This window comes from Rhopalosiphum maidis, chromosome 4 (genome assembly GCF_003676215.2).
Source record: "Rhopalosiphum maidis isolate BTI-1 chromosome 4, ASM367621v3, whole genome shotgun sequence".
In the NCBI taxonomy this organism is placed as follows: domain Eukaryota; kingdom Metazoa; phylum Arthropoda; class Insecta; order Hemiptera; family Aphididae; genus Rhopalosiphum; species Rhopalosiphum maidis.
This window is the reverse complement of record NC_040880.1, coordinates 22,580,210-22,601,046: the sequence shown is the minus strand read 5'-3', so window position 1 is coordinate 22,601,046 and position 20,837 is coordinate 22,580,210. Positions and strand designations below refer to the sequence as shown.

The following is a 20,837-nucleotide window of genomic DNA, read 5'->3' as shown; positions in this document are numbered from 1 at the left end:
TGGTCAATGGATTTTTTCTTCATCACATGTTTTTATAAATGTACCTAATTATATTTAATATTATTTTATCACTTAAAATGCACAATGTAAATTTAAAGTAAAAGTTAAGAAAATTTTTGAATTTTTTTTTCATTAAGTATAATTGAAATGAAAGAGAAATTAACAGTTATCAACTATTTTTTTAAGAAAGTGTTAAAATATATAAAAAAAATTAATGATACAACAATAATATGTTTATTTATTTATTTATTTTATCTTTATTTGAAGACATTAAACTTGACTACTTGAGTAACAATCATAAAATCAACATAAAGATAGAATATATTTTTTCAATAATTTGTTTAAATAAAGTACACTACTATTATGGTAATTATTTTACAAAAAATTAATAATCTTAAGTGAATAATATTTTTCATCTTAATTAAACCAGTTAATTATTTTAAAAAAACTTATGTTAAGAAGGAATTTATTGAACCAATAATTCTTAAAATTATTTGATTTTAAGGCTTGTATATTTTAAGATCTAGAAAATTATCAAGATTTAAATTGTTCAATAGAATAATATGCATAAATTGATGTATAGAAATTATCACATTTTTAGTTTCTAAGCAGAGCTTACATAAAACATTTCCATGTATCTTTTAATGAATATATTCTAATTAATTTTGATAGTTCAAAACTTAAACATTTTGTTTATTTAACCAGTTAATGAACATAAAATGTTAAGAAACCCAGTTTTAAAACTATCAATGGGTTTAATATATTAATTAGTAACAAATTAGAAAAGGCTATTTATTTAGTAAATACCAACTTTTATAATATTAAACATAGAATTATTAAATAATAATTACAATAAAATAAACAATAGGATCATGAAAATACAATATGTATTGTTTTATATTATGAATTTAATAATAAGTTTAAAAAGGCATTATTACATCCTATGGTATTATAACACTAAACTCATGAACCGAACATAAAAATTAATTAAGAACACAACTTACAAAATGTACTTAGGTTTAACAGACGGATTAAATTTGTTTTCATTGAGACAATTTAAAATTAAAAAAACATAAAAATGTCACGACATAAAAGAAGTCGTAAAGAATAGGAAAAGATTGTATTACTCCGTTATTGTTTCAACAAAGACATAATACTTTACAGTCAAATAAATTACAAAATCAATACATTTATATGCAAATAAAAGGATAAGTATCATAATCAAAAATATTAAAACATCAAATTATACTATTCTTGGTCCTATAGAACATAACCAACATGGTTATGCAGAAGTGCCAGGTAGACCAGAAGCTTCGGCTTGCAGTTTTTCACATTTTGTCAAATGTTTTATAATCATTTCAACAGATTTTATTCCTCTGGTACCAGGCTAAATTATAATAACATAACAGATTAATAAACTGTATTGAATTTTAAGTATATTTAAATATTATTTTGGTATGAATTGTAGATTCAAACTTACAGCAGCAGTAAGTTTCATGAAATTTAAATATTTATCCAGAACTGCCAACATTGCCGTAAATCGACCATCTGGTAACTGCTTACCCACAAATTCTAGATATTCCTATAAATAAATTCACATGGTAAGTTTACTGTAATACTTTTACATTTAATTAATTACCTTGTCATCCATTGTAATATAACCAAGCAAAATTGCAATATATGATGCTATCATTGTATGCTGCATATTTTGACCAGCCTTTTCAACGACTATAAATTATAAAAAGTAATTTAAAAATTGTAATTCTCTATATTGTGAGATTGATTACTTAACTATAGTTAGTTATAGTTGTTAATTTTAATAATCTAACCTAACAGAACCTTATAATACAAAAGTATCAATGTATAAATTATTAGTTTTACTAGTAAAAGTCACTCAATTTGAATGAGTATTATTGAACTTATGAGGTTTTAATAGATACTATGAACTTTTAAGAATAAAATATAACATTTAATAATGTATGAATTAATTAAAATATAATAAATAACTCAATTTGTTTTGAAACATAAATTATTCAATACATCAATTTAATAAAAATCTAATAATCAATATTTAAACATAATATCATTATTTCAAGCATATTTAAGGCTCTGATATTTTGATTACATAAGTATTCTTGAATACCCATTTAAGTTTTTAGGGTACTTACATTGAAACTATACTAGTCATTTGAAAAATACAAGGTTCATTTAGGTACGTATTAATTAATTAATTTATTATTTATTATTTATTAATCATTAATTTAAATAAAAATATTTTTTTTTAATTTTATACCATTGCAAAACATAATTTTTTTTTTAAATTTCTATTTTAACAATTTTTTATCAGTCATTTTTTTAAATTATTATTTATTTAAATGACAAAAAATATATTTAATACATTATATTAATTAAAATTGGAAAACTTTTCAGAATATTCTTACACTTAATACATAACAATCAAATTTCTGCCAAATAATTCATTAAATATAACTAATATAAGTTGTTTATTGCTCAAATAATTTGGACAAATAGTTTATACTATACTTACGCAATGCAATTGTCTCCTCAATATATTGTGTATGTGCTTTTAATGGAGCATCTTTAGCGGGTTTTTCTGTTTGTTTGTTCTCACCATCCAATATTTCATCAGTCTTTTTTTCCTCAGTCTTTGCCAATTCTTCTTGTTGGAAGAACATTTTTACTAATGCTTCAATTGCAAATGATTTCATTGCTATAAACACAATTTCAACATGTTAAAATATATTTCTTAATATTTTGTTTTCAACAATTAAACATACAGTCATTATGAACATCACTAGTATCAGGAGCTTTAGCTTCTGCTATAAGTTTTCTATTTTCCATATTTATTTCAACTAGATTAATCAGCAATGTCAAGGTCTAGAGAAAAAAATCATATTAAATATTTTTAAGATACATCACTACATAATGAATTAAATTACAATAGAATTATTATATTATACTATGTTTTATAATTACCAAAAACATTATATCAAACTTTTCATCATGAGGAACATACTCGGGAACTTTGAGAAAAATATGTAAAGTTGTATCAATAACACCATCTTTTTGTCCAATTTTTGAGCCATGAGCTAATTAATAGTTTGTAGTATATTAATTGATGATATTACAACAATTTATTTGAAATTTACAAAAATATAAGTTTTTAGTTATTTGTATTAACACTTACTTATTTGATTAGAGTCGTGTGACAAATTGATAAGCACTTTTAAATTGGCTGTAAGACATTCTCTTAATACTGCGCCTATTGAGTCTTTATCATTTTCATCATAACTTGGATATAACGGTATCTCATAATCACACACTTTAAACATTCTAATTAATGTGTCAATCAAAATTCCATTTTCAAAATCTAATAAATACACATTATTTTCTTCATTTTGAATTGTTACCTAAAAATGAAATACAATAGATAAAAACCAATTTATAGAATAAAATTTACTAATATAGTTAAATTATTTCTTACATTTTCAAGTATCCTCAAACAACGATCAACTTTTTTAATTCGATCAATTAATGTTGGAGACCACACATTAGTCATTGAGTCAACATGATTACAACATTGTACAACTGTACGTACAATGTGATCGAGACCTCCAAGTTGTCGCATTTCTTCTTTAAACCATTCACCAGCTCGAGCACTAGTAAGACTTAACAGTGTCTCCATAGCCAACTGTCCTACAGTGATATTATCTGTGTTTAAATACTTAGCAGCCCCTTGAGATTTAATTTCTGAACATAACTGTATAACTCGTTCACGTGTTTTTTGTAATTGATGATCAGTTAGACCACAATCATCAAGGGCTTGGTCATGACTTGTATCATTTTCCAATAAGTTTAACATAAGTTCAAGACAATCACGATCTAAATCCATATTCAGACGATCTTGACTTAGAACAAACATAACTGTAGCTGTACACATTCCTAAGCTCTAGAAAATTATAACACATAATTACTTGAAACTATTAAACTAAATAAATAATAATATTAACTATAAATACTTGATCTTTGGTAGCATCTTGCAATGCACGAAATATTTTAGCAACCGTTCCATGTGCTTTAACATGCATTCTAAAAGCTGGAGTCATACATTTAGTGGCCAATGTTATTGCAGATAGACATCTAGAATTAAAAATCACATCATTAAATATAAACAATTAATAATTAATATTAAGTATTAGTATACCTAGTTCCAACTGGGTTGTTCGGTTGTAAAGCATCTAAAATATACTCAACATCATCATTAAACTCTTGAAATTCTCCAGACTCTTGAATCTGATGAGCTTTTTTAACATTTCTCACCACAGTATAAAACTAGAAAAATATAATACTTTAATATATCCTTTTTGGCAATAAAAATATTTTTCAAATAGTGTAACATTTTAAATTAAATATCTCTTCAAAAATATTTTTAATGACTTCAATATATATTATAATTAATTTACATAATTTGAAATCATTAAAAGTTATACTTATCTAAGTCTTTACTTTTATTACTTATGACAAATATTTTAAATTTCACATAAATAATTCTGAGCCCAAATTATATTAAAATTTGAAGTGTGAATATAAGTTTTAAGTTATAACAAACTACTCATTCAAAATTTAATTTTTATATATCGAAAAATACTTTGAAAAATATTATGCTTCCAAATATGAAATAAAAATATATGTTGTTATAAAAAAAGGTAAAGTAATTTATAAAAATACAATGAGCAATATTCAGATATAGCTTTGTAATTACTTAAAATTATGTAAAAATAAAATTTTCCATAGTGTTAAAATTTTGAAATAATAAATGTGTTACATCAAAAATAGCATCGTGCTTAGTAAAACTTACTCCTTTTTCTTTCTTGTCACATTTAACACTTGTAACTGAATCAAAATCATCATCAAATACATCATTTGATTTTGTAATTCTTAGCAAAGGTTTTTGTTCAAAACTATTACTAGGACTGGTATTTGGAATTGATTCTTCTTTTTTTTCTTCGTCAATTTTTTTTTCTTTATCAACCCATGAATGTTTATAAAGAAACATACCTTTCTTATTTCTTTCATTTCTAGATTTAAAAATACTTTTCTTCGCTGGTATAATTGCTTCTGGTGGATCTACTACCATTTTTTCAGTAATATCATCATCATCAATCTTGATTGGTTCAGTTTCTATAAAAACTCCTCGATGTTTTGTAGAAGGAATTTCTGATTGGACCTTAACATCTTCTTTTTTTTTCTCTATTATTTTGTTAGGAGGTTCTTTATCAGGGTTGAAGTGTACTTCAAGCTGTTTTAGCAAATCATCAGTCCCATCAGGTTTCTCTTCTTCATTATCTACTGGAATATCCATTTTAGGACTAGATACAGAATCGTCACTGCCCTCTAATACAGCCAACAACTTATTGCGATCATTTTCTAATTGTTCTATTTTAGATTTATCAAAATTCATATTAGTTGTTTCTTTCTCATTTATTTCATATTTCAATTCATTATCCTGCTGGTTAATGACAGTATGCTTAGATATATTAATTTTTAAAGTGGGAACTGTAAATTTAGCCCTATCTTGACGTCTTTTCTTAGGAATATCAATAATTGGAGGAGATTCTTCAGTTTCTGGCTCAGTATATGTAGTTTGCGGATTTCGCCTCCGAAGACTTCTTGTAGTTATGGTAGGAGTAATTTGGTCATTACTTTCTGGTACTTCAATTGCTTGTAAAGGTTTTTGAATAGAATTAGGCTCATTCACTAATTGTGACTTACCCTTAAATATACGAAGAACAATTGGAGGTTTACTTGGATCTTTAGTGGGTGTTAATGATGTAAATGACAATTCTTTTGCTTCTGGAATTCGATCTTCTTTTTCAGGAGAAGATTCTGGGGTTTTCTGAATAACTGTTCTAGTTTTTTTGGTCACTTCTGATCCACCATATTTTCTGTCAGATCTATTAGAATCAGCATTGCGGCTTTTAAAAAACTTCTTAGGTCTTGCTGCATTCACAGTAGGTTCTGGTATAGCAATTTTAGGTGCGGGACTAGCTTCTTGATGTTGCCTTTTCTTTCCTACACTAAATCGAGATCCTGATGTTTCTTCAGTTTTTCCTAAAAATATAAATAATTATTATTTTATTTAAAATACTTATTATTGTTATTTATAAGTATAATAAATTTATAGTATTACCTGTATTTGTATTACCTGTGACAAAATTAGTACTTCTAATTGAAGTAAAGGAAGTAACACCCCATTTGCCAACAGTACCTGAAGATTTGGCCGCAGTGGGCCTATTAGTGTTTTCACACAGTAACTTATCAAAATTTATGGCTGTTTGAACAACACTATTTGGATTATTGGAGTACTTTGCACGGCCATATGACTTCATGTAAGATCTAGGACCTTTTGTAGCACTCTAATACAAAAATTATTATTAAAACTAGGTATGATTAAAATTAAAAATATATCTATTTAGGTAAGTAAGTATTTTTATAAATGATAATGATAATATAAGATAATAGGAACATTAGGAAAAGATAAATATCTAACCTGATCTGACATTAAAAATGTTATTTATAGATTTAATTTAAGACCAGAACTTACATAAAACCTGGAAAACATTTCATACATGGATATTATTATGGATATTATTATTATGTATATTATATATATATATATATATATATACATAGAAAATTAGTAAGGTATGATGACATTTTTTATGTATCAAATTTAATTGAAGACTGGAATACATAGTTACTAAGTAGTAAAATTATAAGCATAAATGTACTTATAATAGGTTAATCTTTAATTTAATCAAAGAATAAATAACACATTAAGAAATCTTTATAATATTGTAATGTATTATTCTAATAAAAATTATATTCTGGTGTTAATATAGTATGAATCATCAGACTATTAAAGTATAATTCCAATAAATATACAACATATTTAGTCACCAGGTCACTTACATTAAAAATAGTATAAAAAGTAAACTTAATAATTAATAACTAAATACAAATTCATTATAAACTTATATACAAATATATATATATATTATTGATAATTTTAAACTAGGTATACTTTGTACATAAGTGCAATTTTTAAGTTTAGATAATATACAATTCAAGCATTACATAAAAATATTGAAAAATACCGTTTCTATCGGTCCCATTGAGAAGATGTAAAATTGTTATGATAATTTTTGTAAAAACCCAAATGCACCCATCACTATAGATGACCAATTTCGATTAATTTTCAAATTAAATTTGTTTGATAATGAAAATGTTCTGGAACAGTACAAAACCAGGCACTTGACCGCCTGACAGTTAATATTTAAGGGACATACTTTAATAGAATTGATATATTATTGCAATTTATAGGTATTTAACAAAATAGTTTATACATTATAATATTTAGTTATGCAATAATTATCATAATACCTGCATGTTAAGCGTCGTAGGCGTAATCAACTACTGGATGCATTTGACAAACTCCAACCGTTTTTTTTATTTTAACGCACGGGGACCAACGACATCATATCTGCAATGGGCATCAGTCACATTTTACAGCACTTGAAGAATTTCAGACTAACAACGGAACTAGAAACTTAATTTTGAAACTTCAAAAAGATAAGTACACTAGGGTATAGTGTGTAGGTATGGACTCAACGGAGTGGGTGATCTCGTATGCATTTAATAATAATAATAATAAAAAAAATGTATATTGTAAACAAAACACACTCATACGCACGTTCACATTTACACACTAACGCACTCAAACAGATACATAAACGGTGAACAGGACACCAGGCGATGGACGGTATGAAAATAAAAAAATTACAAAATACAACAAGGCGCACGCGCAATGGCTTAGAGTCGATAGTAGTATCGATTAATTTCATGTTCCATGGACCTATGTAATCTTTCCATGATTTTTTTTTTAAAACTGAATTTAAAAAAAATCTTGAGTTTGTACCTATTTTAACTTTTAAGTTCTTAAAAGTCTAAAAGAAATAAGAATGATAATTTTAGATGATGGCTTAAATATATGATCAGTCGTGGTGTGAACTTTTTTTTTTTATAAAGCGACTAGGTATCTTAAATAAGCACCCATCCACCAGGCCACCAACTTTTTCTCACATTTTAAACGATTTCTCAATAATATTACGAAGGGACCGTAGGGTACCTTATATTTACTTAGGTATAGGTAGGTATATCGTTAGGTGTGACTACGGGAGAATAAATTATAAGCTAGTCTAGCGCCGTTTAGAACTTGGAGACTGGAGTCTTTGCCCATTGGGATACTTACCTCCATTTTTGCATGATACAGCCGCCTCGTAAAATAGCTATTCGCGCCTCCACCATATATAATAATATAATATTTAAATAATAAACAGTAGACACTGTCTACTAATAATTTAATCTGTTATAAAAATTCTGTATTTTGAACAAATATATTTGATTGTTTGATAAAATTTAAATGGTTTTATTTTGAAGAGGAATGATATACCTATATTTCCTATTAAAACAGTTTGGAACTTTAAGTTGGTTCAGGCCATTCAAGGTTTCAGGGGGTGTTGGAAAGAAGGAGAGCCGAATAGAAAAGATATTTTACTAATTTAGTTAGAGGAATCAAAGGCTATTTATAATATTTTAAAAACTAAATGTTGATGAGGTGACATGATTTTGCTCTTTTTAACTTTGAAGGATCATTATTATTTTGAGGTCGCATTGGAGGCGCAACGACTAATTACTAATTAAACTAGTTGCAAGGTAAGAAAGTTTGCCGTAATATAGGCATCATGGTTCTATTGCTATGAATGAATAGTGTTGCTTTCTCCACAGTGGCTACTTGTACTATTGTACTATGTAGGATTACTGGCTTAGTGGCTTACTAGTTACTGTGGCAAAATGTTGAATGTCGATGTTTTATCTATTATAGGTAGGTACGAGAGTTCAGAGCGTAAACAGTTTTTATACTGGAAGAGAGGCATAATATGTCTATCATATACCAAATACTAACATTACCTAATTCACAAATCATAACAGTAAGACTTGTATAGTCTTATATTATTTAACCATATAATATCAAATTATTGTGTATTCATAATTATTAATTTTTCAAACATTGATAGAAGATAAAAAAAATTGTTCGAACATCTTCAGCCTTTTCATTAAAAATTCCTTAGCACACCTGACACCTCTATCACAAACTTATAACTATACTAAATGATTGGTAGACATAATTTATTTAAAATTTGTATAATTTTTAGTTTGAAGATCAATTCAGTAGTTTAAAAATTATAATATTTAATATTATTTTTTATAATTATTAAATATCTAATTGCATAAATAGTTAAACAAATACAATTACTACTGTTGAACTATTTTTTATTTTTTTGTTAGGTAGTCAACAAAATTGGTTAAAGATGTATTACACAATCTAACAATAAATTATCATACATGTACCATCTATAGGTAATTATATATTTATAAGTTATAACTAATGATACTCAACTACAAATATTAGTTGGCTCTTTTACTAGAATCTATTTATAGTTCCCTATAAATATAAGATGATTAATAATTATATAATTCATTTTGAATTTTATACTATTAGAAAGTAATGCTACTAGATTTGTAAGCTTGCAGTAACTTAAAACCTGGAGATCCTTCTGGTTCATTTTTAAGTATATCTAATGCTTTAGATAATAATACTTTAGCTTCATCACGCATTCCTTTACTTTCAGCTTTATTTTCTGATATTCTTGCAGCTGATTCTAACAAGGCCAAATGAAGTTCATATAATATCACTGAAGTATAAATGTTCAATCTTGTATATAGTGGATCAATGATGTTTAGTACAAAAAACATATCTCTGCATAGTTCTACAAAATTATATTAATAACATTAATATTTTAAATGTTGAAATAATAATTTTTTTTAATGTCATTAGGTACCAGATTTTCTTTTCAATAAATCGTCAGTTAGCATAGAATGTTTGTAACCCATTGAATGACCATATAGCTGTATCAATGTATGTTTTACATTAAAACATAAATAGTGGTTTGAATGAACACGTGTTTTCAATTTTGAAAGAGCATTTTCAAGAGAATTTATACTTGGATTCTAAAATAAATGAAAATATAATTTTTGTTCTTACCGACAATTAAATCAATATTATATACTTGAAGAGCTTTATCAACAATGTGATTTAACTCTATTAAGATTGCATCAATGTTATCTGATGAAACAGTTGTTGGACACCTATCACACTCCCATTTAGTGGAATCATCTAAAGGATCTATCGGAGTAAGATTTCCTTTACAAAAGTTTTTTACCTATAAAATATCCAAATGTATTAAACATTGTATTAACCCTTTAAAATAATATATGTTAATATATGTTAACTATATATTGAAGTTTTATTAATTAAAACATATTGAAAGTAAATGAGAGCTTAAACATAGAACTTACATTACATACAATAGTACTAAGATGAGTACCCAGTTCTGTGGGATCGGAACATCTTTTACATTTACATTTAAAATATTTTGTTGATAAAAGGTGAGCTCTTCTTTCTCGAGTTCCCCATAAAGCATTAGTGTACATAGTATTTATGTGTTCACCTCTATTATTAATTAATATTTATAAATATTTCACTATTTTAGTTATTTAAAATTAAATTTAAATGTTCTTACTTGACAATTTTACGAGCAGCATAAACATAAATACGTCCATTTTTATCAAATGATATGCTAGTATTTGGTAAACAGTTGTGTTCTAGTTTGCTTACTGTAGGATATAAACCAGTTAACTCCAATCCAGCTACTTGAACATCTAAAGAATTTACATCTAAAATACCACATATCTTGTGTATAAGGTCTGATGAAGCTTCAAATTCTTCTCCACTCAAATAATTATTTCTCAAATAATTATACACTGAATTAATCTCCCTAAAATATTATTAATATTGATGTAATATGTTACTATATTAATACATTACTTACTCATGAATTTCTGTTTCTGGGCCTCTATATTCCATATGACTTTTTAATTCCATTAAACGATTCCATTTGTTTTTATCCGTGAATTGCAATAACAGACATTTTAAAGGAGTTAAAGCATCATACATATAATCATTATTTTTGGCGATTCTCTCAGCCCCTTTCACTAATACTTTACATTCATCTTCATGAATGTTAAGATTTATTGATGAAACACATCCTGTACCACAAATAGGCCACAAACACTTTTCACACAAAGATTCAACTGTAGAGTTTGATCTTTTCAAATTTTGTAAACATTTAATGCATATTGGTTCTGAAGTTGGAAATTTAGGACCTATAACTAATGGATCTTCTTGAATTATAATGTCGGATGGATTAATAGTACGTTTAGCAATTAGATGGCGACCTAATATAGAATCTATTTGTAACTAAAAAAATAAATAATAACTATATTTTGTGTTTAAATTATAATGATTTTTAATTACCTCATAAGATACACATTCATTTTTATGTTGTTTCCAATGAGCTTTTTGGTGTTTTTTTGAACAATACACAACCAATGAGCATGCTGCACATTTACTAATAGCACTAACACCACAAACTGCACAATGACTATTAATTTCTAAATCTTTAGAATTGATTTGATCACACTTCGCCATGTTTGATGGTAATACTTAATAGTTAATACTGTTTTATAAGAAATGTGTAACAAATATATCCCCTACCCGGCTTTATAGTACTATTATCTATTTTTGATGACACTATAAATATCCTGATCAAATGGTTCCCAAACTAGATGAATAACACTTGAAAATGAAAATTGATATGATAAAAAGTACCATTTAATTTCAAATAACTTACAATTATTTACATATATATTATCATTACTATGAACAATAAAAATAGCAAAAGAAATTTAAAAATAAATAAAACAATAACACTGTATAGAAAATATTTACATTAATTTAATCTGCATGTTCATGTTGTGCTTCAGCTTCACGCCATATATTCTTTATGTCTTCAACAAATTTTCTCCAAAATTGCATAGTCCTAACATAAACTAGTATCCAGAATATAATTACAAACCATGCTAACCAAAGAGAATAATCATAATCACGGTTCCCAAATCCAGGAACAGGTTTTACAAAATCTGTCACAGAAATTTCTACCTTTTCATTTGGAGTGAGATCTATATAAAAAAAAACAGTCAAAACATAGTTTAGAAAGATAAAAACATAACTGTGTTTAATTAAAAGTTGAAAATAAAATAATTTTACCAGAAAAAAAGATTTTAAGATAGATTATAATTTGACTTTTAAATTTTATACTTGTATTAATAAATAAAAGAAACAATTTGCAATACTAAAGTTAAATAAACAAACTAATACAATATAATAAACCATTATCCCTAAATCCTAATGTTTATCAAACTAAGAAAATGTTTGCAGTACAAGTTTGATTATATTTAATTCTTGATTAAAAAAACATGTCATGATAAAGTTTGATGTTAGAACGTTAAACAAACAGTACATAATTTACTGATGAAATTAAAAATTGATTTTTCTTACTTCAAGATTATAATTTGATTACTGTTTTATCACATTTTCAAATTAAAAAAGGTCAGTACTCTAACTCTTAACCTTAGTACTCAGGTTAGGTTCTTGTTATTTGTTACCTATTCAAACCAAATTTTAGGCTTTTGGTTTAAATAATAATGACAATTATTAAAGAATCATAGTAAAAATAGTTTATTTAAGCTATTGGATCTGGGAGCCCTCTGTGTTATTTTAAGGTTCTAGAATGTAGACCAATAAGTGGATGATAAGTTCATATATATAGTATATAACGTCATAATGATATCTAAACTTTTTTTTATATATATATTAATTTTTAGCTCATTTTTTAAAATTATTTACAAAATATATTTTTAAACCATTTATTTTATTTATTACAGCCTTTTTCCCTAATTGTATTTATAGATATTAAACTTGTATCATACAATATACATTTTTATAAAACATTTTATTTATTATTATAATAAAAACTGAATATTTAATAACAATGAATAAAAATGCTCATGCATACCTGTATGTCTAATAACAAATTTAGTAAACTCATAAAGTGAATAATCCGAACCATTGTATTTGGCAATAGGTTTTCCATTATGAAATAGAACTAATGATGGCACTCCAGTTATACCATACATTGTATTGTATCTAAAATGAAAGAATAAAATGTGTAAAAATTGACATTTAAAATATTAATTTTGGATTTGATAAAAATATTAAATAATAGTATTTTTACCTTTGTTCAGATATAGCATTAAAAGCTACCATTTTAATTTGAGGAAATATTCTTGGAAGTACATTGAAATGAGGTGCAGCTAAAGTGCTGAATTGACATGATCTAGCATAAAATAACACTAATGAACAAACGCCAGATTCACGACGATTAGTTACTTCAGGATCAGATTTTAAGACATATCCAAGTCGTGATGAATTAACAACCTAGAAAAAGTAAATAATTTATTCTACTATTTATAAATATATTAATGAATATTCAAAAAATTGTTTTTCGAGATTTTTTACATTTAAATGACTATTATTGAATTAGTAATTAAGTTATAACTAAAGTATGTAAGTATTTGTTATATATATTTTATCAATGAGTATTTCTAGCTATAATTAGTATTTTTTTTCTAAGAATAATTGTAAGTAGACAAATATTATAATTAAATACAATTTTGGCTACAAGCATTATAAAAAAATACCTACCAACAATATTTTATAATATTTTTTTATATTTTAATAATTAAATTTACAAAATATTACCTCAACTGAAATTTCTGTTTGATTTAAAGGTACAAGTGTGGTACAATTTACAATCCTTGAATTATTAGCAGTTGTAACATTAGCTAATGGTTCATTAATAGATGGTTGACTGGTATTTGTATTGTCAGTAACAATTTCAGCATATATAACTGACGATAAAAATGTACTTAATTTGAATTCTTTCCCACCATTACTAGCAGTGCTTGTTGTTAAATATGCTTGCATAGTTGGCAAGTAATTATGTTCTTCTTCCATTTTTTTCTGAATAATTTATTTGTAAAATGAAATGATAGTTTTTATTCTATATCTTGAAAATAAAAATCTTACCTGAAAGCTCTTTATGGCATTACTTATAGTTAGGATATCAGTAAAATCAGTTACTTGCGGTACAGATGTAAAATTTTTTGGAGAATCTGGTTGTTCCAATGGTCCAAATTTACTATCGTCAATATGTACATTTTCTTCAAATTCAGCTATATTATTTTAAACATTTATTAAACATAAAACAATTACAGCAAATAATTTTGGCTTACCTAATGCCAGTCCACAAAAGGTTAAAAATAACGAAATATATGGAAAGTACATCATTTTATCTTTTTTATATGATTGACACACTCAATGAGCTATGAGCATGAATTAAAATTAATGTTGTTGAAACACTATTATTTATTCTTTTTGGAATTATATCAGTTGTCTAAAATAACCAATCATCAATTTGAAAATTAAACAATTCAATTTTATACTTTAATTGTTTAATATAATATTATTTTAAAGAACATTATTATACACTTCTTATTTTATTATAGACGTTTAAAATATAATACAATATATAGATAATAAATGTATTAAATAAGTAATATTTATTATACAATATGAGACTACTGTGATTTACTAACTTATTCGGTTATTAATTAATAATTATTGCTGGCAATGTTGTTTCCTGAATAGTTTATCTATCATTCTGCTCGATAAGTGATAAGCGTTTCTTTCATTGAAATTAAAAATACAATGTCTGTATCAAGATATCCGTGATATCCACCTACCCACCTAGGTCTGTATCACGAATATATTATTAATTCTGAATAATTATTAATTAATACTTGTATAATATTTGTGATAAAAAAACTATAACTATTGATAATACACAAGACGTATAAACACTATAAACTGCCAAACTACCAAATCTATTTAGTATTTACCAATTTTTAGTTTTTTGACATCGATCAATGTATTAAATAATAAATTGAAAATGTATTTTATTGAAATATTATCTATGCAACAAAGACGTAACGAAAATAATAAATTATATTATGACTGACTGAACCTAGTATGATCTATTGATCATTGATCTAGGAATCTATTAATCATTAATCTGACTGATCTAAGGAGAAAGGATTGAACGGCGGACGCAAAGCAATTTTTCTCATAGATAGAGTTGTTTCGTATACTTTCATAGGTTAATACCACGACACCACGATAAAAGATATACCAAAAATCGTGGTTAATAATTTCACTGACATTTTTTTAAATATTATTAATTGATTAATTTTTTACAATTTATGCAAGATTAAAATTAAACAAACAATAATTTATTTTATTTATTCAGTTCAGGAATCTATTCATTTTTGTATGCCCTATATTTACATAACTAATATTTAATACTTTTCTTTAAATATTCATTTACCACTATATCTACCTATATAATATTTATTACTTTAAACTTAATTTTTATTATCAAATTAAATTATTATTATTTAATATAGGTACTTAAAAATATTAAATTTTACTTATTATATACGATTATAAGAAAAGACATATCTCCAAAACCTTATATAGGCTATTGAAGTAAACGAGTTCATAGTATATGAACGTTGTACCTATCTACAGGCGCGGACCGGCTGGGATGCTGAGATGCTACAGCATCTCTTGCCCTAAAATATATTTGCCCCTAATGTATCTTAGTTACTCTACTTAAAATGCGAAGGTTACAATCCTCTAATAACGTTTTAGGCAGATCCATTATTTATAATATATTAATAACAATCATAAAGAATATATTTAAATAGTCATTAAAGCAATTAGGCAATAGGTTAATCAATTTGAGCAATATTTTTTTATACTTTATTTTATTAATTTATTATTTACATAATGTAATATTGAGTTTTTTTTTTGGAGGGGGGAGGGTGCAATAAATTTACTTAAATTTTTTTTGTTATTTGTCCTTTAAATTATATAGCATCCCGTCCCCTTTTTTACCAGTCCACGCCTGCCTATCTATTATAATTTCATGGCTGAAATCTATTATTGAAAAAATTTTGAAATTTCTAAATAAATACAAATGAGCAATTAACAATAAATAAAATAACAACAGATTATTAAAGATTCAAAGATATTTATTAGTGTTTTATACCTACATAAAAAGATTTTAAATATATTCTTAGATAACTGAATCTAACAGTTTTTTTTATAGACAATAATATATTTTTTTATATAATTTAAAATTTTGGAAACTATATAGTGATATTATTATTATTTTAATAATTTTAAAGATTTGAGATATTATCTCATCCTCCTACCTATCTATAACAGCGATAAAAAAGCATCCCCTATTCCCCTTTAACAAATTATTCGTAAGGTAGTATAAGATACGCCAGAACGATCCAATTATAACCAAACATTAGTCAATAAAATTCAGAATTTGGTTGAGATTAAATCTTGATTTTTATTTATTTATTTTTATCAATTATTATTTTAATTTTATTAAATCTATTTAATACAAATTATGGACTATCTATTATATGTGTAAAAATAATTGTGTAATGTTTACTTTTTAGTATTAAGTACTCCCATCTAGTTATTTAAATAATTTGATTAAAATAAGTTACTGCCAACAGGTAAATCATATCGTATTTATGTGAAATGATCTTCAATGAATATTAGCGCTTTTTATGATATAAATATTTTGTGTGGATGATTTCTATAGTTTTATTAAAACTAAAAGACAACCACTACTTACAACATTTTATCATGAAAAAAAATATTCTCTTTCAAAATGTTAAATTTGTATAAAACATTAATTATTTTTAAAAATGTAGTATTATTTGTGATTTAAATTTTTTATGAAATAAATTACAAATTTGAACAATTATTCATGGTTAAAAGTGGATTGAGTATGTTACACAATCACTGTTTGTATACATTACATATATTCTATAAATGTATTCGAAATTATACATAAAATGATATATATATGGGAGTATGGAACGCTTAAAAGTTAAAACTATATAATATTATGGAGACATTAGTCCCCCTTAGGTTTTTTTCCCACTTTATAAGCGTTGGAAGCAACTAGGAATTTTTAAGGGAGGTGCTTGTTAATTTAGTATATCATTGTGCAGGGGAATTCTCCCAAATAAAATTGTTTTCTACGGTCATTGGTCTAAAAAATACGGTACCCCGGTAATATTTGGACACCCCTAAACATCAAACATCCCCATTGGTTGAGTCATTGTAATTACTAATTAGATAACTATATAACTATATAAACGAAAGTACCTATATTATAATTGTCCACACTCCACATATTTATAATATGCAACCCTTATCTCAGATAAGTTTAATATAATTATAAAATACTAATTTTTTTTTAATTATATGACATTATTTAGGATCGAAATAATAATTTAATCATTTGGTGGTTTAAAAATTGTTATCAGATAATAATAATTAATAAGTATATATTACTAATCCGTGTTTAAACATAAGTGGTGCTTGATGCTTTGGCATTATAAGTAGGTTGCGTACGTATAAGCGAACATGACCTTACTGGATTGAAATTTACTAATAGTAAAATTAATTATTTTAATAGAAATATAGATAGAAGATACATAATATATTTAAATATATTTATTATAAAATAAGCTTATAGTAATATGAGTGATAGTGCTTTAGAAACATTTTTCATGTACAATGATTTATCAATCAATTCAAATTTAACACATACATGCACTAATAAAACCATAATTTAATAGTTACAAAATCATAAATATGTATATAATCTTATAAATTATAGCCTAAATATAGGTACTTAACGTTTTTAATTTAATACATTTCGAAAAGATTGAGATTTTAAATTTTAAATGTTTATTAATACATAATTATTTAATAACGGTGGCTTTTTGGCTTTTTATATATTTTATACATATTATGTGCGAGTTCTGCTATGTATTATATATAACTTCATAACAATAATTCCTAAACAACGAAGTTATATATACAAGATACAACTAAAATTCTGCAACTTGTTAATTGACCCATTGTTAAGTAGGTAGTAGGTACTTACCTATAATAAGTTCCTTGGTAGATTGCACTATTATGTAACTTAACAGGTGTTCGGTATAGGTAGTTAATAGTATTTAATATACTGGTAGTACATTATACTATAATACTTAATACACACCATATGCGGTAATAGTAGTGTACTAGTGTACAATTTAATAACAATAATATAATATACCTAGCTAATAGGAAAGGATTTTTATAAATATATTAATATAATATACTATATATATGTTAAAATAATTCTTTTTTTCCTTAGCTTACATCACGTATAGGAAATAGTGTCCATACAATAGCTAAACACAGAGTTAATAACATTTCTCTACTTCTCAGTTCTCAAGCTGGAAATAATGGGCATTAGTCATTACCAAGAAAACTCGACAGTCAACATTATACCTAATAACCAGATTATTATAATCAGATCTAACTTAAATAATTTATTAATCATAAATCAATCTGACTTGCAAAGGAATCACCACTTACTCATAATAAAAGCGCACATGGCACATTCAGGATTCAGTCTTAAATTAGGAATTTAAGAAGTGTTAAAATGTCTTATCCTAAAGTGACCCGTAGGTGGCTTTGCCCCCACACCCCCTATACAGTATACGTACCAAATATAAATTAATTTTGTTTGAAATAAAATTACAAATTATTGCATTAAAACAAATCAAAGTAGCTATAGTGAATTTGATTTTCAATAAACAAATTTTTTGTCCAATATATTATAAATTTATAATTGACGCTGAATACTTTCCTTTAAATAAAAAATCAATGAACAACAATTTTTTTATTATATTAATATTTAATATAATATATCATATTGTTGTATAACTTTATGATTTGATAGAAAAATATTTTTCCGTTTTAGCCACGGATAATATTTTATATTATATGTATATACTATATATATAATATATAATAATGCTATGGGGTGGGGGTGTTGGTTTTATTTTCGCCCTCCCCCCCATTGAACAGCATGTATAATCACCACTGAATAATATATATAGAAGCATAACTTGGTTTAATATTATATGTAGGTACTAGATATAGGCAGGCCCGTATAGCCACAGGGGGCGTTGTCCCTCCTAAAACTATTTTTTTTGATATTGTTTTTATATATTATGCCCCCCCAAAAATTTTCTTTGCCCCACCTGAAAATTTGGTCTGGCTACGGACCTGGATATAGGAAAAAATAATAACAAATTAAAATTAAAACATATATTAAATCTAATTTTCTTGACTTTTTAGCAAACTTATAATTATATGTTCATTTTTTTTACCCATTTGTTCTCTTTCTATGTATAAAGACAAAAGATAAGTAAATTTTGTATCATACTTATTGCATAATCTAATCTTAACCAAACCTTTCACATGTTGTATGTAATGCAGTACATATTGTAGTGGTTTGAATTATACATGCAACATGCGCATCACATAAGAACTACCAAAAAAATTATTTTTACATCATCTATGATTTTAAACTTTTATATGGAGTTCCTAAAACATCGAAAAGTGTCACTACTAAAGACCTTTTTTTTACTAAATTGTGTGGTGGGCTATATATATTTAGCATTTAATTAGAAAAAACTAAATTGTAAAAATAAATATGAATTAAATATTGAAAAGCCGATGGTTTATGAATTTACTATGTTTAGGTCCCGTTTCCAAAATCCAAATGCGTTATAAATAGGAAACATACTAACACCGTAAACCCATAAAATACTCAAGAATGTACAGTGTACATATTATATGTATACAGTATGTACGAGGAATTAGTAAATTACTAATACAATCTCATTAAACTCATCCTTAATAGAAACGCAAAATTACACTTTAAACAATATTTTTAGCTAAAATCCCTGTATGTACGCTATAATGATTCACTGTATAAGATTAGCTTTTATGTAAAAATAAGAACTAGTGTAAATTCTTATTAAAGAAGATGAATAAAAATCGAAACTGGCTTGTGATGAAATTAAGTATGATACTATACAGACTACAGTCAGTTTAAAAAGTAGGAAATCTACAGACACGAATCAACACCATTCGAGAGTTCCTTCAGGCTTCCTTCATCAGAAAAAAGTAAAGCTCTGCATAGTCTAATTAAATTCTTCAATGATATCTTACTAACAGAAACCTTCCCACTTTATTTCAAGCAAACCGAGTTACCTTACCACTTAAATAATCATAAGATTAATTTAAAAATGTACAATGCGATCAAGTGACAAAACCTATTGCTAGACGTTTCAAAGTATTTTTTATTTTATGACATTTTACGGTTAAAGGATAGTCGCGGGTCATGGTAATATCAAAACTTAACTTGAACATACACCGACATGGCGTACATACCATAATACTTGTACTTGATTTTATAGTTATGACAAATTTGTCGTAATATAATAATATAATATATTATTTTATGTACATTAATGATTAAGTACTACAGTACTACAGTAGCTACTAGCTAATAATAAATTTATTAGTAATTATTAATGCCTCCGTGCCAGTGGTCCGAAAATTAAATTTTATCTATTCTGTGATCGTAACTCGTAATGATAATACTATTATTATTCCGGCCATGCCGAGGACTATTGAAGCCGAGCGATGTGGCGACACTGGGACTCACTGCGAT

General features: G+C 25.7%; 3 protein-coding genes across 6 annotated transcripts; all 3 read right to left on the bottom strand.

Annotated features, from left to right (window-relative positions):
• Nucleotides 1–888: 888 nt before the first annotated feature.
• LOC113549114 (protein wings apart-like) lies at nucleotides 889–7,811 on the bottom strand. Of its 4 annotated transcripts, none has more exons than XM_026950274.1 (14): nucleotides 7,465–7,811; nucleotides 7,179–7,343; nucleotides 6,212–6,437; nucleotides 4,880–6,132; nucleotides 4,226–4,353; nucleotides 4,041–4,161; nucleotides 3,506–3,970; nucleotides 3,209–3,431; nucleotides 2,998–3,110; nucleotides 2,799–2,898; nucleotides 2,549–2,731; nucleotides 1,640–1,728; nucleotides 1,481–1,582; nucleotides 889–1,387 (listed from the first exon to the last, which is right to left on the bottom strand). In XM_026950274.1, exons 2-14 carry the CDS (start codon nucleotides 7,194–7,196, stop codon nucleotides 1,283–1,285), a joined length of 3,126 nt encoding a protein of 1,041 aa, XP_026806075.1. In that variant the 5' UTR covers nucleotides 7,197–7,343; nucleotides 7,465–7,811; the 3' UTR covers nucleotides 889–1,282. The 4 variants fall into 4 exon arrangements, with proteins under 4 accessions (XP_026806075.1, XP_026806078.1, XP_026806074.1 ...); XM_026950277.1 differs by having other exon boundaries at nucleotides 1,170–1,387; nucleotides 6,227–6,437; XM_026950273.1 differs by having other exon boundaries at nucleotides 1,170–1,387; nucleotides 7,179–7,334.
• A 1,622-nt stretch (nucleotides 7,812–9,433) lies between these two features.
• On the bottom strand, nucleotides 9,434–11,851 carry LOC113554773 (SET domain-containing protein SmydA-8-like). The gene is made up of 7 exons (XM_026958752.1): nucleotides 11,519–11,851; nucleotides 11,034–11,461; nucleotides 10,725–10,979; nucleotides 10,501–10,654; nucleotides 10,212–10,364; nucleotides 9,984–10,152; nucleotides 9,434–9,911 (listed from the first exon to the last, which is right to left on the bottom strand). Exons 1-7 carry the CDS (start codon nucleotides 11,690–11,692, stop codon nucleotides 9,640–9,642), a joined length of 1,605 nt encoding a protein of 534 aa, XP_026814553.1. The 5' UTR covers nucleotides 11,693–11,851; the 3' UTR covers nucleotides 9,434–9,639.
• A 28-nt stretch (nucleotides 11,852–11,879) lies between these two features.
• On the bottom strand, nucleotides 11,880–14,924 carry LOC113554785 (thioredoxin domain-containing protein 15). Its single transcript, XM_026958762.1, has 7 exons — nucleotides 14,761–14,924; nucleotides 14,398–14,558; nucleotides 14,192–14,337; nucleotides 13,865–14,125; nucleotides 13,338–13,540; nucleotides 13,119–13,249; nucleotides 11,880–12,222 (listed from the first exon to the last, which is right to left on the bottom strand). Exons 2-7 carry the CDS (start codon nucleotides 14,450–14,452, stop codon nucleotides 11,999–12,001), a joined length of 1,020 nt encoding a protein of 339 aa, XP_026814563.1. The 5' UTR covers nucleotides 14,453–14,558; nucleotides 14,761–14,924; the 3' UTR covers nucleotides 11,880–11,998.
• Nucleotides 14,925–20,837: the final 5,913 nt, after the last annotated feature.